General features: G+C 40.1%; 1 protein-coding gene across 1 annotated transcript; it reads right to left on the bottom strand.

Moving 5' to 3' along the window:
• Positions 1 to 1,737: 1,737 nt before the first annotated feature.
• On the bottom strand, positions 1,738 to 16,828 carry cds2 (CDP-diacylglycerol synthase (phosphatidate cytidylyltransferase) 2). The gene is made up of 13 exons (XM_083902769.1): positions 16,704 to 16,828; positions 11,907 to 12,049; positions 11,543 to 11,639; positions 11,155 to 11,252; positions 9,307 to 9,446; positions 8,552 to 8,610; positions 7,631 to 7,713; positions 7,318 to 7,405; positions 7,027 to 7,095; positions 6,625 to 6,777; positions 6,299 to 6,418; positions 6,001 to 6,104; positions 1,738 to 3,827 (listed from the first exon to the last, which is right to left on the bottom strand). Exons 1-13 carry the CDS (start codon positions 16,770 to 16,772, stop codon positions 3,692 to 3,694), a joined length of 1,359 nt encoding a protein of 452 aa, XP_083758895.1. The 5' UTR covers positions 16,773 to 16,828; the 3' UTR covers positions 1,738 to 3,691.
• Between the last annotated feature and the right edge of the window lie 4,909 nt (positions 16,829 to 21,737).

The following is a 21,737-nucleotide window of genomic DNA, read 5'->3' on the forward strand; positions in this document are numbered from 1 at the left end:
TTGTCATTTGTTTTCTCTGTCAAAGCCTGACTGAGGGAGCATGTGTGTGTGTTTATTGAGTGTTTATTCACAAATTCACTTTCATGGGTGTTTCGAGTCGCCTGGAAAAACACGGCCGGTGCTCGGACTTCTCCTCAAAATAGTAACGTAAATTAACAACGAACTGATCATTAACTTTGACCATTAACTTCGCGTGAAAATATTTACCGACGTTATAAATCAAACGAAGTTGTTTTTGCAGCCAGTGGCGTCTCCCCCTGGTGGCTATTCGGGATATTCGTACTTACTGATTGATTAACGAAACAGCGCGGGACTGGTTTGAGAGATATAGCGACTGAATACTTAAAGGGTTACTTCACCGATTTGAATGTGGCTTTGTATTGCTGGAATAGCAGTAGTACTTTTTTAGAAAATGTGCTTCCCCTCCCTCAGTTTTTCACTGAGTTGTAAAAAAATCGGTTTTCCATTTTCAAAATTTGACCTACTGTGATGCAAAACGCGTCATTTGACTCACAGTAGGGCACATTTGGATAAGGGAAAACAGATTTTTTTTATAAGTCAGGGAAAAACTGCAGGAGGGAAGCACATTTTCTAAAAAATACTACTGCTATTGTAGCAATACAAAGCCACATTCAAATCGGTGAAGTATCCCTTTAAGAGTCCGTCCAAATTGTATATAAAGTGTATGTTTAGTTTGCGGCGCTCTTACTTTACTAGCGCAATGTTGCCGTTACCTCCACTTCCTGTGTGCAGCAACACAAGGCTTAATCAGCACCGTGTGAACTCAAATTACAATTTTTTTTAAAGTTACGCACTACGGCAGTTTTAAGGGAACTTGTTTTTTTGTTTTTTTTAAGAGAAAGGGGGATACATTGTCCACTAAGGGAAGCCGACACAATATTCCATACATTCCTTTCCGGAGGGTCCTGTCTGGACAGGAGTCACAATCACAACAGCAGCAGACTGTCGGCACAGGAGAGGTCATGAAACAAACACACAAACACACAAAAAGAACCCGCGTTCTGCCTCCACGTGAGCACACATCTCAAACGTTTGAGGCAGTGGAATGTATTCAAACAGCAGTGACATAAGGGGGTCAAACCTTCCCGGTCAGAATGCAGCATCGGCGTCACCACTCGGGCGCTTCGGCCACAGGAGCTTCAGCTCTCTCTAGTGGCCGTCTGTGAACGCCAGACAGAGAAATGGCAGTACAGAGCTGTGGGAGGGACAAGACCATCGAACATCAAAACCGCCAGATAACGCTGACACACTTCCTGTCTATGCAAAAAAACAACAAAAAACACAGCACTACACGTCGCTTCAACCTGGAATCGATTCACGTACGGGGGAGAGAAAACACTTGAGGGAGACAGAAGTCACAAAGAGAAAATACTCTGCTATTTTAAATGCTCTTCCCTCTATGGCAGTAATAATAATACTTCAGTTGTTAAGATCACAAACATCATCTTAAATGTGGAATATAGTAGCCTCAAAGTGAATAAAATAAACAGTTTATATTTATATCAAGTCAAACCAAACTATATGAATATGAATGAAGTGATGCAGAGACATTCTGTTTACGTCACATGATGACACCGTCTAATAAAATCACGACGACGACTGAGCATCCCTGCTACAGACGACTACTGTACACACTCATATTGCTGTTTTAGTCCAGAACAATGAAGACACTTCACATGACTGTGTTTGACGATGACTATGATGATGAATGTGCACAAAGGAGGGAGACGATGAATTTGCCGACACGTTAAATAGTTGAAACCTTGGAGTACAAATGGAGTCATAATGCAAATACTTAACTTAAAGATCCAGTGCGTTAGATTTAGGGGGATTTTACGCACAGAAATTGGATACAGTAACTTTTACGTTTGAAAATGTAACACAAATTAGAAAATCCCAAAAACTGCAAATTGTAAATGTACTTTGTGCACGTTAGAAACAAATATTTTTAATGCCGACACTTTCTAAAACTTTTACAGTGAACATTATTGGACCGAAGATGTGACTTAAAAACTTAAAATTAAATTGCATTATGTGTAAAAAGAAAAAAACTACTCGAATCATTCAGCCCTATAGTACCAATAAGCAGTATGTTTGTTTATAATTGCTTAAAGGAGTATTCTGGCACTTTAGCGCTGCAATTCCTAAAAGCAGAGAGACCTGCAAGAGACAGATAATACACATGATTTAATTAAATTAACCTGTTAGTAAGATTGTATGCGAGGTAATATTCGAAATATTCCAAGAGCTCACGTCCTGAGCGTTTCCCCCTCACACTGTGGTCACAAAGAAGTACAGATGTTTGTGTGTAACAGTTTAACGTCCAACAAAAACGTTAAGAATTTAAGGAAAAAACGCAAATGAACTCAACAGAACGGAAACTTGAGCTTTTATATTTCGTCAATATCACAGAGTCCTGCTGCACAAACCTTTGTGGGTGCAGCACATGATTTAACGCCAACACCTGACCTCTCTGTGTTTATCCCACCACCTCACTGAACACACGTCAAACCTTTAACAGCTCCAGCTTACAAAAAAAAAGAAAGAAAGATAAACAGTCCAATAAAACAAAACAGCAACAATAATCATGAATCATGGAATGACTGTGTGCAGATTGAGTTTCCCACATGGATTATGGATTAAAAACCAGATTCAACCAAATACAAAGTAATCTATACCTATACGACTGATAACGGCTCAATTTCTTTTGAGTTTTGACTTTGTATTTGTGGTATAGCATTTCTTTCTTGGGCCAAAACCTAAATACTACCTTTTTGCGCTCGGCTGCGTCAAAAAAAAATAACAGAATCGCGGCCAAAATGTAACGTTTTCTTGGTGGATGTAATAATAAAAGACCTGTTTTATGTACTGTAACACTACACCTGACAATAGGAATCAAGATACTGGATACTTGTGCGTGTGTCAGGTTCAATGAAATACCTCAGTGTAATAGTCGCTCATCTTCGATTTCTGCATGAGAATGAGACGACAACGATTTTGGCCACGAGTGTGAGAGGAAGTTGAATGGCAGCAAACACGGACACACACACACACACACACACACACACACACACCTGACAGATGGTGAAAGTGGATTCGGACACACAACCGTAATATATAATAATAGAACATAGCAAATATAAAAACATCTATATATATATATATATATATGTATATATATATATATATATATAAATAGAAACAATCACAATAAAGAAAATTAAAAGTTTTTTTTTTTTCCGGGAGGGTGGAGGTGGAGTCAGTGAGTAACAGGGCTGAGGGCAGTGCATTAAAACAAACCAAAAATGTACAGTAAAATATTATGAACACACATTCACCAGGTATATAGAGGATGATCCGTTTACAGGTAGAACAGCAGAGTGAGGGTTTGTTCAACAGTATGAGAAGATACAAGGCGGCGAGAGTGGAAATGTGCGACGAGTGCCGAGTAAACCTGAAAGTACTGGTGTCACAAAGTGTATTGAACACAAACACGCATGAAATGGAATGACCCAAGGCTGTGGCTTTCTTTGTTGTTGTTGTTTTTTTTTTTCTTTTTCCTGTCCAATGTGTTCTCCCTCACACAAAGCTCTGCGCACTTCCCACATTGCTTGGGGGCCGCGGGTGCCACTCCCATCTCGTCTTTGGAGAGAGTGGACGCGGGCGACCTCTAGGCGGCGGCCTTCTCCAGTGCCGGCAGCAGGCCCTTTTCTATGAGGTGAGCCTTCAGGGAGTTGAATATGTGGAGCTGCTGATCTGGACGCAGAGCCAGGAGCTGCTGGATGACCTTGCTCGGGTTGGGGCCCCTGACAGAAGACAGGGAGACGATCAAAGACACGTCCTCGGTTTAAAAATCCACTCACGTTTACTTTCCTATTCACTACATTGGTCTTTCACACATTACCTGGGTGTCTATTTAAATTGTAATGCAAATTTTAAGCAGACTTCCAAGAAAATTTGCATTTAGGCAAATGAATAAAAGAACGTGTGTTGTGTTTTTTGTTGCTGCTTCAGTGAAGTGAAGGGATTTCTTCACGTTATCCTTTACTAACTGAATCGGTTTCTATTGTACTAATATTCACATTTAACTTTTCTAAAGTTCAAGTACTTCTCTTGCTATTTGGCCAAACACAAGTGCACTGGAGTTACATAATAGAATTATATAAAAACAATCGGAATAAACAGAGTACAATATTATGAATTTATGAGACATGGTAAAGTGCATTGTTGGGGAGGTAATAATCAAAATTGAAGGTTGGGAAGTAGGACTGGGACTTTTTTTAAGGGACTAAAAAATAAAATAAAATAAAAAAATAAAAAAAGTCAAAGTGTCACAAACACGTTAAGTTCACGACCAAGGAGTTTAAGGAAGTTGTGCAGGAAAAGGTGAGCCTGCTGTCCAGGCTCCCTGCTCTCTCCGGTGATGGTGCGCACGTTGCGGAGGACGAGTCACCGGCCCGTTTTTGTGAATGGAATAGGTGAGGGCGGGTCGGTAACGTAACTATGGAGCTTCGGCATGGCTGTGCGTGTCCGAGCGTGTGTGCGCGCACACACACAGTGAACGAGCTTCGCACAGTGAGCGCATATGTTTAGGGCGGGGGTGGGGCCGTCTACACAAATGAAGACGGCATCTCACCCTGCCAAGATCCTGCACTCTGGTGGACACCTAACATGCTCAGGTTCAAAAACCTGAGCCGTCTGGCGAGTGGCGACACACCCGTGCCAGCGGAGAGTAATTTTTTTGCCCCTCATTTTTGTTATCGCTGCTTTGATGGTCAATATTGCAGCCATGTTTTGAGCCTAAAATGAAGTAGTACAGTGTAGAATAGTTTACACCCCCGCATTGCTGCTGTTGCTGTAAAAAAAAAAAAATCAGAACGTGGACCTCGACTCTCAAAATGTCGTGAAATTCCCATCCCTATTGGGAAGGTAATGTTTTTACATTTTCTTTTTTTGAATTCATAATTTATAACGCATGAATACTCATTAGTATGTAGCTTATAAACACAGTTATAAATGTTTCCCTCATGTGCTGAAGTGTTGGACACAGAGAGGTGAGAGAGCAGTCCCTTGTAAGTCAATCAAAGAGCTCTTTTGTTGGAGGTGGATGCTGATTGGCTGCTTGAGTACAGCAGCTATTTGGACACTGCTCCTCAGCTGATGGGATGAGTAAAACATTTATAAATTACATACTAATGAGTATTCATGCGTTATAAATGATGAATTCAATATTTATTAATACTTGTTATAAAGTGTTACCGGTTGGGGAACTTAAATATAGTTGATAAATAATATATTGAAGCATAATCTTTGCTAAAACAACCAGATTTGATGCAAATACAGTTGAATATCAATGCTATTCCTCAATCACAGACACATAGATCACTACCTACTGCAAAGCTTGTGAAGCCAAAGCCCCCACATGCACAGATTATTTATAGAAACACTGTTGAGGCCATGACACAACAACGGTGTATGTTTTTGTTGTTGTTAAAAGAACCAAGTATTGAAAAACAAAAGAATAGAAAAATTATTTTGCATGGTATGTCTGCTTCCGACAAGTTTCTTTAAATTATCCAAAACGGTCATTAAATCCCATGAATTCATCTTCCTCAAAAATTTAAAAACTTTCATGTAATATTTCAAACGTTTCTCTAATATTCGTTTCCATTCGGGTTATTTTTATGCACAAATCAAAAAATGTGCATAAAAACACAGTCAAATCATAGAATCAAGCTGAATTTCTCATGATGCCAAAACAGTTTGCAGAGATAATAAAAGATTAACAAAATAAAATATAGCAGCAAAAATGTCATTGAGCTTTTGCAGCTAGCGTGAAACAAGCTAAAAACTTCTAAAAGTTAAAAAATAAAAAGGCATATAAATTTGAGATGTAAGAGCACACGCACAAAAGCTGAAATAAAACAGTGCGTTTTAAATGTTACTTTTCACACCATGACAGAACCACTGTGCATTTACCTGATGAAACTTGTGATGTAGACATTAACAAATGTGGCCATGAGGTACTGGCAGTCAAACCTGTCCATGATGCCACCGTGACCCGGGATAGTGTTGGCAAAATCCTGCAAGGACAAAAGGAGAGAACACAGAGGGAAGTCTTTAACATGAACTCAAATAAGTCAACCAAAAATGGAGTCCTCTGTTTGCAAAACAAACTTGTTGTGAAGCCACGAGATTTGTGATTTGACAGGAACAGGAAAACACTAAAGACTCAGAAGGGCAGCGGACCATCTTGAGACGTGTCCTTCATCCCTACCTTGATCTTGAAGGCTCTCTTGAAGCCGCTGGCAAAGAAGCCCCCGAAGGGGCCGACGATGGAGGCAAAGGAAGAGAGCGCAATGCTGTGGATTTGGAACGGGTAGAGACGCACCGTAGTCTGTGGAGGAAAAGAAAACAAGGAAGGGGAAGAGCAGCAGAGTGCGTTTTAAAGATAAGACACTGTACAGTTTCTTCATTTATATACTTTTTTTTTTTAGTGAAGCATTTTGCAACATAATTTTGAAATATGGTTGTGCACGCCACCCATCTACATTCATTTCAACTGGATTACACAGATGACAAGAGAGTGCAGGTGAGTCTTACCCATCCAGTGACAGACACCAGGACACTGGGCAGGGTGTAGTCTTGGAGCTGGAAAAGGTCAGAGGGCTCACAGTCCACCTGGAAACTGTTGGAGTCATTGTTGAACTCCACAGGACACACGAAGTAGCGATAGCCGGCCATCACATAGGAGAACTGCAAACAGAGCGGAGCGTCAGTTCTCAAGTACAGCTACGGCACCAACACACAGGAGGACACAGGAGGACGGTCCTACTATTATGATTTTCAGATATCCAACTTAAATCACCAGGCTATGTTTCCTGAAAGTGGAAACATTTAAGGATTTGCGTCATGCTTTTTAAGGATTTTAGAGAATGTCAACGATGTGGTATGAGAACCAGAGCACACAAAAATGTCTCTATAAAAACATAACTAATGTCTTACCATGATGCCAAACACAATAGTGGCGAATAATCCTCCAATGAATCCCTCCCATGTCTTCTTAGGCGACAGCTGCAGATGACATGGTGAAGGTTAGCACACAATAGGAAGTAAAGACATCGGTTTTCAAAAAGAAAATCTAATGAATGAAGATGATAATCACATTATAATCAAATAAAATTGTCGGTTTCCTAGAGATCCACAGAATTATCTTAAATATTGGGTAACAACCAGATGTGTGTATTCTGTTGCTATATAACAACTTGTTTACAAAGAACGATGACACAAACCGACCTTGATAAGAGGAGTGCGGCCAAAGAAGAAGCCAAACATGTAGGCCATGATGTCATTACAGATCACACAGGAAATGGGAACGATGAACCTGTCCAGACAAACCAGAGTTCACGTCAGTCTTTTTGAACGAAAAATGAGAGATAAGGTGATAAACGGCGTAATAATTATCTGCACATGCACAATTGAATTAACATCATGAGATTTTGTTATTAGATTTCCACTTCTGGAGCAGACGTGATCAGAGAGAAGGAGCCATTTGCTTTTACACTCATGTACAGTAGTTGTTCTGTTAAATAAACAGCTGCTCACTAACCAGATCATGCCCTCAAACAGGTTATGAATGATCAGGTGAGACTGAGTCACCACAATCAGCAAAGTCACGTGAGTCCATCCAAACTGTGGAGAGGAGAAAAACAGGGATTTACTGTATTTGCACTAGATTTTGATGTAGCTTTCAGTTCAAAAACATTAAAAACATTTTATCAAACCAATAATTTCCATTTTTGTCAGAATAGAAATTAAAACTCAAAAGCTAAGTGGTGTTTAGATCTTGTGTCGCATAGAGAAATTCTTCCAAACTTTTAAACGTTAGTGTAGACTTTAAACTCAAAACGCTCAGGCTGATTAATCGATGATCAAAACAGTTGGTGATTGATTTAGTGATTGATTAATCGAATAATCGTTGAAGCCCTGAACAAAAGTTACACACTGCAGCTTTAACAAAGACAACTGGCAAACAAAACTCCTTCGAGATTAACTTCAGTAGCAACGGTTCAAACTTAAATAGATTATTTTGATAAGAAATGCAGAAAGAAACTAACTTATCCCACTATCCTTGAGTAATCACAAATGTAATCATATATTTTATCGTTGATCAAACACACATTATTGTAAAGTCTATTTAATTGCAGATAAGCCAATGATACTGACACTTTACACTTTATCAAATTAACAATGATGAGTGGAAAACGTGATAAGTTTTCAGTGTCGAGGGGCAGAAACAGCTTTGTAATGTTAGCTTGTCTGTGTTCTAAAACTAACAACTGACAAATGAGCAGCAGAGGCAGCTTCTCTGGCTGCCACGGCTAACTGAACAAGGTTTTCCATTCACTGTGTGACAGGGATTTCTGTTCTAATAACATTTGGCCCACTTTTCTCTTCACTAGAGGGTCTGCATTTAAAGCAAGCTTCATCAATAACACAGCACAGGCCTCGAGGCTTGCTGTTCTCTTACCATGTAGAACTGAAGACGGTAGTGTTTCTTCACCAAACTCAGCACAAACATGCAGAAACCTGCAACAACAAGACAAACGCTGCATGACATACCAAATAAGGACATAAACAGACCTGTAGGCCCTGTAAAGAGGAGGAGATTTAATTAATTCCGAATCCAGGTCATCTTTGGTCAAACTGACTAAATTTAGATCGACCTATTTAAAACATAAAGCCAAGTGTTGATGTGGAGCTCAGGATTGATTTCTGTCATAAGACAGAGCAGAGCAAAGACGAGTGGCTGTGAACAAAAACAGCAGAAATATAGAAGGAGATGCTCCGTTCGTGGAGAAATTCACTCCTTTACAACACATAAAACCATGTCATGACATCACACTGCAGATTGAGGCATTTTCTGTCCCCGTCACCGCACAAAAGATGTGTCGGAGGAAATGGGTCAATCAGTTTCACCTTGAAACTCGTCTGCAGGAGACGGTGAGAGAGACAGAGCGCTTCCTTCCTCACCACATCCTGTTTGCCTTCTGGAGGCAGCTAAAGCAGCCAAACAGACAACCTGCAGCACAGGAAGTGGGACTTAACTAGTCTGTGCAGCGCCAGAAATAACCGACTGAATACCGTCTACTCTAACATGGTGGAACAATCCGTATGACAATTTGTATGAATATCAAAAAAAAAAGAAAAAAATGTGTTTGCCATCATGTGATCTGTGCTTGGTTCAAACACCGTGACAGTAAACGTTGTGGGAAAACTGTGTACCTGTGAGGTAGAGGGCAAAGGAGATGAAGCGGTGGTATTTGCTTAGGATACGAAGCGGTTCCTCCCTTTGCACCAGGGTGAAGAAGTAATCTGTCACAGTCTCGCCATAGAAGAAGTAGTTGACACACAGCAGGAAGTACCTGTCAGACAAAAGGATTAAGAACATGTGCACACATCTGACAGTTTCAGGACAGACGCTAATTAGACTCTGAAGTCAATATGCCTGCAAAAAAAAAAAAAAGGTCCAATGTGTAACATTTGTAGAGAGACACATACATGTTTGTTTAAGCATATACTGCTTTAAAATAACAATTGCTTACAAGTTCTTAGCTTTGGATTAAGCATTATATGCACTGAAAATAGGTGGTTTTACTGAGACCACCATCGTGTTTCACTATGATTCTATAAGAGTCAATAGGGACAAACTAGTAATTTGAATGTTTCACATTTTGTAGCAGAAGCTAGTAGTAAAACAAAACTTAAGGGACAGGAAATGACATCAGCCACAGAGGCTACTGGGAGCTAACAAGAGTTAGCATTTGGAAAAGTGATCATTTGCAGGCTCTAGCAAATGATCATTTATCTGTCCAGTATCCACTGGACAGATAAATCCTCTGAGGCTGGAAGTTTGTGTAGAACTCTGTGCTGCACTGTGGAGCCATGAATAGAACTTTTTGCGGATTTCCGGTTTTCGCATACTGTTGCTCTTAAATGTCCCTTTTCTGAGTCATTACTCAGTCTAATCTGAACAGAGACATAATGTACAAATAGTATATATACAGCAATGTGCAAACATATTTGGCAGCAGGTGTGGGGGAAAAATGCTGTTAAGTAAAAATTTTAATTTATATTTAATCATTCTTATTTTAAAGCATTTTTCACACCTGCCTTAAAGGTTTGCATCGTATTGAATATACACTGTGCAAGAGAAGGCTGGGGAGTGTGTGGGGGTGTGTGTGAGGTGGTGTCAGACTTTGAAAACCCCAGATGTACACACCGACTGTACACATCTACTTCTATAGGTAATAAAATGCAGATCTGCCAACCTCAAAGAATGTCTCAGAGTGCTGCCTTACCCAGAATTTGGTTATTCATTTTAAATTGAAGAGAAAAGTCTAAGTAAGCTGGAATCTTAAAAACCTGTTCTGGTTCAAAATATACAGCAAAAAAGCTTGTCAGACTGTTTGAAGTAATCACCATGTGGTCCAGCAGAGGGTGCTATAAGCACAGCGTTCAATCCACTTTTAATGTCCTCTTGACTCAATCAGAAAAATATCGGGATAGTTTGTAACCGCTTAAATCAGGTGCCTTCATCGTCTCCCCTCACTAGAACTACTTTGGCTGTGATTATATTCATTGTGAGACCCATAAAGTTATGTTTAACCATCTGCAACACAGAAACAATATTACCTCATTAGATTTGCATAAGAAGATCATATTGCTATGGTGTTAAAATGACATTATCATTTGTCACTCATCACTGCCTAAACTCTTGAGACTAACAACCGGTCAAACTCGACAACAAGACATGATCATTGTTGCTACTATACTGTGACAAACCAAACTAGCGTACTTTGACCTCAAAATGTGTCGACTGTTTACAAAGGTTGGCAGGTCTGCAGACAACTGATGATTCACAGCAAGTTTGCTCTGTTTGCTGATTGGCTTAATAGTCTTCTAGGTCTAATCAAGATTCAAGAACGGGTCAGAAAACAAACCTTGAGAAGCCTGAAACACATAAAACACCAGACAAAAAACGATAAGACAGAAGAAGACGAAGACATGTGCAGTTTCACAACACCTTACATAATGTGTGATTTGTCGTGAACTGTGTGTGAACATCCTCACCAGCTCAACGTCCTGAACCAGGGCAGGTGATAGGAGTGGTAGACGCTGTAGCCGATGGTAATGATTTCTTGGAAGCACTTAATCTGCACACAGAGGACCTGCACAGAGACAGTGTCAACAGAGACAATGTGAGATTACAGTATTAATTCAAGCGCAACAGTTTGATGGCAAGGAATGTGTTAGAGACGGCAATTAAGAGCATTACACTGCATTGAATAAGTCATCTGTGTCTGTACTGTACATATGTAGAGGAAACCATGGCTTAAACAGTACATTTAACTTGTATTTTTTTAATTCCACAGACATAAGACTTCACTTTTCCACAGTGTTTGATTTCACTTAAGAAAAAAACAACAAGGTCCACACCATCGGTGACATTTGTACTCACAATCATCATAAGCACCATGGGGCCCAAGTAGATGATGAAGAAAAAGAAGGAGATCATGGCCAGTGTGAGGATTCCTCGTACCCACCAGTTCTTCCATCTGAGGAGAGTTCACAAATAAACACTGCTTTTCAACGTCAACTCTTAAGAGGGAACACAACACAGAGGTTAGCAAACAAAAACATATGGTTTAATATTAGATCTGTTGAAGTCAACTGTGCATTCGAAAAGTAAATCAGAAAGGGTCTGACTGCAGTCTTTTTATTACATATAAACCACGCTCATGTAGTGTTTTGAACTGGGATCACAGGCCAAAGCTTTATTACATTAGTGTGAAGCATGATTCTCTCTTCAACAGTTGTGGTACCTTGAAGAAAGTCCAGACAAGGCCTTGTTTAGAACCACAGGGGTGTCATCAGCAGGGACAGGCACCTCTGGGACCCCAGAGTCCACCTTGGCTTCGCTGTCCGATAAGCCATCTTTTTCCGCTTTCGCCTCACTGTCTGAACCCTGACACACAGACAGACAGACAGACAGAGAGGGTGAGGAATAAGACCCTGATATTTAGCAAAGATAAACTGTTACAGCAAATAAATATCACAGAATCAACCCAAACAATTCTCTAATTTATAATTTTAAAAAGGCACACATTTTTCTCTTTGCAGACTTTTTTAACAGGTTTTTTTTAACAGGGCTAAACGATTTTGAATAAATATCAAATTGTGATTATTTTGACAGGAATTGCTATCGCGATATCAGAGGAAATGCTAATCTTTACATTATTATTCCGATTCATTGTTCAGCCCTAATTTTGCAGATCAGTTCAGGATTAGAGCATACTGTATGTAGTGAGAAAAATCTAGTTTACACAGTCCTGGGTATTTATCTACACAATTTGCACAATTTCCTTCTGCACTTTGTTCCCAATGGTAAACTTTCAGACAAACGGTGTCACTGCATCTGTTATAATGAGAACAACAACTGGAGGAAACGGCAACTCAGGCCTAAGACCCCACATGAGCAGCATTGCCCTTGAAATTTAGAGAAAGCATCAACATCTTCTGAGCTATTAAGATTGAGTTGTGTGACTTAGTTCAGAGTCAGTACAGAGTGTGTACTGTTACATTTAAGCATAATTATATCAGTCATACATAGACACCAGCCTCAGGCTCATGGAATCAATGGACTAAGTAGTAATAAGCAAAGAAGCCGCAGACCTGCCAGCACAGGGATGTGTTGTGCCTGTGTGTGTGGGAGGATGAGCACTGTGCCAATTCATCTCCGTCCATATTGTTGATTTCTCAGAACCGTCTGTTCGCTAATGGAGGCCATTTTAAAATACACTCATAAACAACAATCAGATAATGGATGTTACCAGATTGGAGCTGGACAAGATTACAAAGCCGATACTTAGAAATAACCCTAACCCTTCTGATAAAATGTAAAAGTTTGATAACAAATTATGCAACATATTGCTCAACTGCATTGCACAACTTTTGCATTTTTTTGTCGTTGTTATTTTGCCTCCATCTGGTCTTTGTGAACAGAAACAAAGTAACACTATTTTGTATCTGAAAACAGACAATATTATCAGACCTAACTGAGGGAGCGTTTGTGTGTATACAGCAGCATTACAGGGGCGGGGGAAGCATTTATCTTCTCAAACTGCTGTTTTTTTTACCAGTAGAATTAACTTCTGAAACTTGACTAATCACCTTTCCTCTGTCAGATGATGGAGGTTTGCACACAGTTGGATATTCTTTGGGGAAAATGGAGAGATCGGTCCATCACTAAACACCAACCCCACTGACCTCTCTGCTGCTGCTGCTGCTGACCAAATTAGGCTCACAGTTCTCGCCTCACAGTCACATAGCAGATGGTTGCTTACTGTGCTTTGATGCAGTCTTACACAAGGCTGTTATACATTACAGCAGCTAGAAACATATGCTGTACAGCTTATTTTGTCTTATTATTGAATTATACTGTTGTATATCATTTTGTGCCACATTCGACCATTTAAAATTCACAGTTAACTAGACTGGCAACATTGGCAAATTATTTTAACTTAATTAGATTCTAATTAGAAAATGTTATTTTTTCCATTCATAGGAAGACCAGTGCTGAATCAAAAGCAAAGTCAAACTGCAAAGTCAAATACAGCTCAACAACCACAGTGGTCTGAAACAAGTAAGCTAACTTGGCTACATTAGAACGGACACAACTGACATGTGTAATGCCAAAGGCTCTCTCAGAAAAGAGTATTCACCGTCAATAGCCGTCAGTCCCCTCCAGCTGAATGCAGCCATATGCACAAGACCACACACACAAACACACAGTCTCATTCTGTGCCTTCTGGTTTCTATGGAGACAATATCCGTCATTCAGGATGCTTGGGTTAAAAATAGGGGCTTGATTCACACAAACACTCCTCCCCTTTCAAGCTCTCTGGTAGACAAGCAGCAACCCAGGAACACACTCCATTCTGTGGGTCCAGATTTAGTACGATCGATTAAATGTCTTCAGACAGAAATATTTTAAAGCAGTCATCATTCCCAAACACTGGGTCAGGATGCCCAAGCTTTTTACTTAAGATTTGGAAAACACAGTATGCATAGATGGACGTCCTGATTCATTCATCATATGGATTATCTACGCAACACAATAATAGCTTTTACAGAAATGGCAGTAAAGTAGTGTAGTAGTAGTAGTAAAGAAATGTTCAATTATAGCTTATACTGTAAATGTGAACTGGGTCACGATAGTTTGTCGTACCATAGAAAAAGGTTTGAAAGGTTTTCATTGATTACAAAAGCACATGTCTACTCAGATGGTCATTGAGAAGGAGAGGAAGCACATTAGACAAAAGCTGTAGATGATTCATTAATAAATAAACCATTACCATTCCATGTCCTGTATGGTTTTAAGATGGGATGCAGCTAATACCTCCACCACTTTCCTATCAGCTATTTTCCATTAAGGATAGCACTTGGTGCCTTATTTTAGCATCTGCTATGGTGAGGTTCCAAGCTAGCTGAGCCGATACTATGGCGGCCCTAGGCAAAAAAAAAAGGCTCTACACTAAACCAAAACAAACTGGAGCCATCAGGGATTTGAGGGTTTCCAACCATGGTGTCCTGTACATAACTAGTTGTATTAAATGAGGTTTATGGCATGCTATTGTCTCAGGAGCCCCTCTCTGCTAGCGGCCCCAGCCAAATCCCTACTTTGTCTGCCATGTCGCAACCCATGTCCTCTCATCCTGCATAGATCCCGGCATCCATTGTAATGCACAAGTCTCTACTTGGTCTGAATATTCAGTGGAAAACAAGTCTGGGAAGTTGGAACTGTATTGGCAAGAGGCAATGCATAAAAGTACCTTAAGCTTCAACGCAGCACAGCACAACACTAGACAGACATGATATACAGTGTAAGGCAACCCAGCAGAACTAATTTGTGTCCGTTACGGATAAACCAATACAATAGTCAGTATCGATATTAATCTGATACTGGCCAAAGTCACTAGATCAGACATGGAAAAATTCAAATCTGATGTAATCCATAAATAAACTGTAAATACAGAGGCGTCATGTGACCAGGATGGGAGTGAGGGTTCCACATATCTGCCACTGTATTATGATTTTAAAATGGCTAGGTGATAAATGCTTCACTGCAAATGTAACACTTAAGTTGATGCAAAAGACAAAAAAAAACTGGACTAACTGATTTCAGTATTGACGGAATCCAACACTGAGAAGTGGTATTGATCCACCTCACTTGTGTGTCGTCAGGGGGGACATATGTGCGTAGTAGTAGCTATTTAGCAGTGAAACAATCAACAGAAAAAACAAATAAAAGAGCAAAGACTACTGCCAACACTCCAACACTCATGTACCCACTGATTACTTATCATCATTTAAATACTTAATCGTTTACAGTTTGTAAGCTGATCTGCAAATTATTTAAGTACTCCTTAGGTCCCTTAAGTAACAAAAGAGAGCTGTTCAATACATTGGCATAGTACCTAGTAAGGAAAGCAGAGTGGGGTGCAATTGTGACCGCACAATATAAGCATGTCATCTTAAATCTCTACTAATACAATAACACCCTCATATGCTGCATATGTTTATTCTCTCAACTTGTGCAACTCACTCATACTCCAGAAACCAGAAGAGAACTGTTTAGTCTAGATGGCTCAAACTCAAATGACCTGGAGATCAAGCATCAAGTACACAAGTATAGTGAGGAGGGAGCCATTCATGTGGGAAAAAAATATCCCAAATATTATGAGGAAAAAGCAACTGATGAGTTGGTGATCTGACCTCAAAATGATTGTCACAATATTCCATCATTATATAGCAATAGCAACGTTTGTGTATTTCAAAATAAAACGGTTGACTTTGATGTGGAACAATACATAGTTCACAATAGTCATATTTGTGATGCAACATTAATCTATAAATGTAAAAAAAACAAAAAAACAGGTATGAAATCTATTAGGGGGCTGAGAGTTTGACCTCGGGTGTAAACAACAAGATGCACTATGGTTGATTATACATTTCAATGATTATTCACTCATTTACAATCTGATTATTATGTACATGTTTACAATTTTTTATTTGAGTAGCAGCAAATATTTGCAGGTGGGTTAAACAGAATCATGTTATTGGAATGGAACTATGTTTTTTTCTTTTTTTTCCAGCGTCTGCATGAGCTTCTCACTGTGTGGTTGTATAATAGCAGCAAAGCAGCAGCATCACATTTACAAAGGTATATTTAAGGACGTGGTCATTTCTCGCAGAACATAATTATCGTCATAGTAATGTTAGACACAGTTATCGCATGTTTTCCAGATATTGTGCAGCTTCAAAGGCTCCACACTGTCAAGATGACAGCACAGTCAGGAAGACCAGTCATGTCTATAACTAACAGTATTTTGACAGATGATTCGTAAATCCCGCCTCTTCTCTGCGCCGTAGCATTATAAACGTTAGCTGTAAAACTGCCGTGTAAGCGAGCGTGTCTAAATAAAACGTGTTTTAATTGATTTAAACGTGACTTCCTCTATAGCTCGCGCAACTGAGAGCAAATAGCATTGACAAATTGGTGTAGCGGTGTGGCTAGCTAGAGTTAGCATCGCATCAGACCGAGCGGTGGCAGGCGCTACCTTGTCCTCAGACGGCGGTTGTAAGGCTGGGTCACTGCCTGTAGCTCCGCGGTGCCTCAGCTCTGTCATGTTAGCAGCAAACGACAACAGCGAAGGTCCCGAAGCTCCGATACACACCCGTCTGATGATGTGGATGAATGACGAACGGCTGCTCGCCTTAGATACTAGCTAGGTTTGTTTTTAACACTGTTCCTTCGAAGACCCCAGATCAAAGTCACCCACCGACGGATAAAGAGAGCGGAACATTACTTCCGGCTTTCAAAATAAAGTCCATGCCATCTCATATCCTGAACACGGTTATGATAGGGACTTATTATTTTTTTTTTGTAAATACTTCGTGAGTTTGAGTTTTTTGTAATATGGAGTATTTGCGAGGTGCAAGATTAGTTTGTTTTCAAACTCTAGTTTTTAGTTTTTATTTCAGTTAACAAAATGTTAGTTTTCATTATTTCATTCATTTTCGTGTATCGTACTATAATAACCTTGATCCCATGATACTATTTTACTGTTGTAAATAATAATTCCTTTTATGTATGGACTCCTTTCTCAAGACAATATACACATGTCGCCTGTGAAAAAGGCTGTATTTCACCACATTTCATTGGTTGACACTTATATAGATCAACCTTTAATCACATAATTCCATTCAAAATGTGATAGAACACAGAATAAAATCAAAGTTTTCCTTTCATCAGCCAGGTCAACAGCAAAGCCAGTGGTGGCCATGGAATTTCGCACACCATACACACTGTGTCCCTTTCAAAGTCTAACAAAGTATAACATCGAGGAGTGTTTATAAGTACAGCATTAGTACTTTTTGATTGTGTGTAAATGTGTAATTGCGTAACAATAAAAATCATTTGTTTTTTTTGTCGCCTCATCATTTTGCATTTTGAATCATAAGAGCAACTTCCTGTCTGCTAAGTGAAGGGATGAGTGGAGGAGATCTCTGTTTGTTACAATCTCACCAGTAGACATCACTAATCCTATAACAATATATATATATATATATATATATACATCATATGATTAACAAAAACTACCTGAATTTTTGAAATAAATAAATATAATTGAATATGTGAATCTGTGCTTTTATTTTGAAGGAACCATTGCCTAGTTTGTATTCTGTCCTGGTAAACTTGACTTTATTTCCAGTTCTCTGACGTCATGGGGGGAAGAAGTATACAAATAATTGTAATGTGCTATAAATAATGTGTTACTATTACATAACTTAGTCATGACAAACCGTGGCCCCCACATGGTCTTTGCATAAATATGTACATTCTTTACTACAGTGCTTTACATTATTGCATAACATTATTTACGGTCAATTCAAGTTCCACTTTTCATTTATCTCCAAACACCAAATAGTGGTTAGACTTAGCAGCCACTTTATTATGTACACATGACTCCTGTCGTCTTACATGTTGTGAGTTCAGAGACAGAGTCTTTTTCTTCATACCTTGTTTGGGAAGTTACTGATGCATTACACTCATTTCCAGATCTCAGACCTCTGGCACCATGAAGGTATGTTCCCCCCAGAGAACTGCTGCTCACTGGATATTCTCTCTTTTTCACACCTTTCTCTGTACACAAATCTCAAATGAATTGCTTTAAAGGTGCATTATGTAATAAATCTGAAGCAACTGGCCATAAAATCCTCCTAATATGTCACAGAGACTCAGGATTAATGTTCATATAACAAACTGAACTCACCAACAACAACAGTACAGACAAAATATTTGCATAAAAAAATATTTTGCAGACTGCAAATCGTGTTTATGTTTTGAAATCATGTTTTGGCATGTGGCGCCACCTACCGCCGTCTACCAATCATTGCGGTCAGTAGAGTCTCAGCTGCCGAGCAACTGCGGGTTGCCAGTTACGTCAGAAAATCAAACCTAAAAGACCTCGGTATTTTGAATTTGAATGTAGTAACCGTTTTTTGGCCACATTCTTACATACGGCACCTTTAAATTAAAGGCAAAGCTTTACAAATGAAAGTGCTGACAAAATAAAATATGTAAACACATAATGTATCAGTCAAACTGGGTCAAAGGTCACAAATGCATGCTTTAACTTTCTGACCGTAATAAGCACCAATTCACCTGTCCTCATCATTCACTACTGAAGTACTTCAAATTTTAAAACGTTTTCCACCTCTGCAACAACAAGTACATCATTAAAGTAAGAAAAAAAAAATGCAATGTGTTTTTATCGGACCTATGACATCATGAATTTATTTGGAACTAATGTCTAATGTTTTGAGAAGACGGGACTAAATAATTATACTTCTACTCGAGGATGTGTAATCTGCACCTGTAACACCAAGGGGCAGCAAAAGCTCACTGTAGTTCTTTCATTCTCTCTCTCTCTCTCTCTCTCTCTCTCTCTCTCTCTCTCTCTCTCGCTGTGGTGTGTGTGTGTGTGTGTGTGTGTGTGTGTGTGTGTGTGTGTGTGTGTGTGTGTGTGTGTGTGTGTGTGTGTATGTGTCCTGACAGAAAGCAGCAGTTATAAATTATTAATGGCGCACCGTTGTTGCAGCACATGTGAGAATGAGAAAAGCTTAAAACAGTTCAATAGGAGGTGACACTGTCACGGTGCAGTGATGAATGTATCAGCCCACACACACACACACACACACACACACACACACACACACACACACACACACACACAAACACGTTTGTTTACATCAGGATGCTGCACTATTTTTTTTTACACTTTCTTACATCACACTCACAAAAACCAGCTCATAAAACTGAATTATATAAATCTGCATTTTTGTTTTTCCTGGGTTTCTCGTCTCTATTTCCTGAAGCGACTGAAAAAAAAGTGAATTCTGGCTCATTTTATCTGCGTTATCAGGGTAAACAAAACTGTTTGACTCTAAGTCATTATAGACATAGTTGTTCATACTTTTAATAAAACAGACTGTTGCACTTTCTTCTTATCAAATCATCTGGGTTTCATTGGCAACTTGACTATTACATCAACCATCATTACTTTACAAAAGTGTCTCGTAAAACTCAATTTGCTTGCGTCTGTTGTCTGTCTTTGCATCACCTAATTTCATGGTGTTGCACTTCAGACTTTTCCCTAAAGGAATTCACTTCGTTATTAACCGAGCACACTGAGTCACGACAAGTCATCTAATCTCTTAACTTACACACACAAAAAAAATCATCAGACACCAGCAGCCATGACCAACGATGGTTACATAATGTGTCTTAAAGGTGAAGTAAGTAGTTTATAGTGCCATCTAGAGGAGAGGCTGACATGTACAACAAAGAACTGCTCCTCTGCTCACCCCCTCCCTTCCCTGAGCGCTACGGTGTCCTCAGCCGGTCAAATGTCGTCCTCGTCGTCTTTCTCCGTGTCAGCAGATGAGGTTCGTGAGGCGAGGGAGAGGGCGAGCTACCGTGGTGCCGTAGCAGATGAAGCGGAGAGAGAGGAGGCGGGACTTCCGCTACGAGTAAAGCGACGCTTGATTCGTTCTCTCGCGTTTGTCCTTACAGGCTCCAGTAGAAACATGGCGTCTCGCTGCTAACAGTGGCAATGCAATCGCGGCCCGCGACCACGTTATTTTACATGACTTTTTGAAACACTACGAAAATGAAACAAAAAATATTATACAGCGACTAGACAATGCAGGAGCACATAATATGTATAAAAGAGTGGATTTTGGGTCATATAAACCCATAAATACTACACAGTGTCCCTTTAAATGTGACTGGAGTCCAAAACCAGTATGTGATATGTGATGGTAACTAATTTAATATAATTTTTTCATGTTTTTTATGACTTGCATGCTCGCGTAATAACGAATTCTGTCTCTGCACGTGTGATGGTGCATCCATGAAAGGCTTTTTCAAAATGGTGAAACTGTGTTCTTTTAAGTCGTCAAAAACAATGATGGAAACACAGTGACCCACCCGGCCAAAGGTATTACGACTGCAGTGCCTTTAACGCCATTCCTTTGGGGGCATTTCACCCTTGCCGCAGTGCTCTGCTGTGGTGGACTGTGCTCTGCTGTGTCATTACTGTGTACAGACTTGTCATGCCTGAGCTGTCCCCACCCTGTGGCCCACGGTCCAGTCTGCTGTCTCTCTCTCTCTGTGTGTGTGTGTGTGTGTGTATGTATGACGGCAAAAAAAAAAAAATTTTTTTTGGCTGGGACTCCTCAGCGGCTCCTCCAGAACTGCAGAGCTGTGGGACATCTGCAATGCAGAAGTCTATATATAGCCATGGATTTAGAGAAGGAGAGAGAGAGAGAAGGATTGGGAGAAGCAGAGAGGGGAAGGACAAGGCAGAGAGATACACTGAACGAATGGTCCTTGAAGTCAAAACGAGCTGGGAACTATTATGTAAGCGACGGAAAAGCAGCTCAACTCTGATCAGGAATGCATCCACTCCAAGTTTGTGCAGTGAATGAAAGCCTCGGCCGGCCCCGAACGTCCGCTCGAGACGTCAGCAAGGTCACCGATGACTGCGTTTGCCAGAATCCCTGTGTTTAACTGTCACACAAAATGGGGATGTATAATTATTACACGTCGGCCATAGACTCCCAGTTTACAGGGAAACAGGCGCAGGGGTGTTTGTTAAATGCTGAGGTGGAGTATTTATTGCTTTATCTGTAAAGGGTCTCGGGAGGGCAGCGAAGGAGAAGGAGGAGGAGGATGGTTCAATTATGTATGCACCTCCACAACAACAGAAAGTGCTGACAGCAGAGCTCGGCACACACAGAGAAGCAGCAGCAGCATCGTGGCCAAATCAAGGACACGCCAGCCGTCCGCTCAGCAGCCACGTGGTGTTGATCGGACTTGGATTTTCAATAAATCTGCCCTCTGACACCTAACCGAGTCATAACTCTGCGTCACAGCAGAGAGCGTCAGTCATTCAGAGGCAGCAGAGCAGCATCTTCCACCGTTCATTTTAATATCAAAGAATACAATTGACTGAGAAACAAACGTGCGTTTTTTCACGCTTTAAAAATTCAAAAATACCACAAATCACCGCAGTCCAGCAGAGGCA

Source organism: Microchirus variegatus (assembly GCF_963457635.1).
Source record: "Microchirus variegatus genome assembly, chromosome: 16".
NCBI lineage: Eukaryota > Metazoa > Chordata > Actinopteri > Pleuronectiformes > Soleidae > Microchirus > Microchirus variegatus.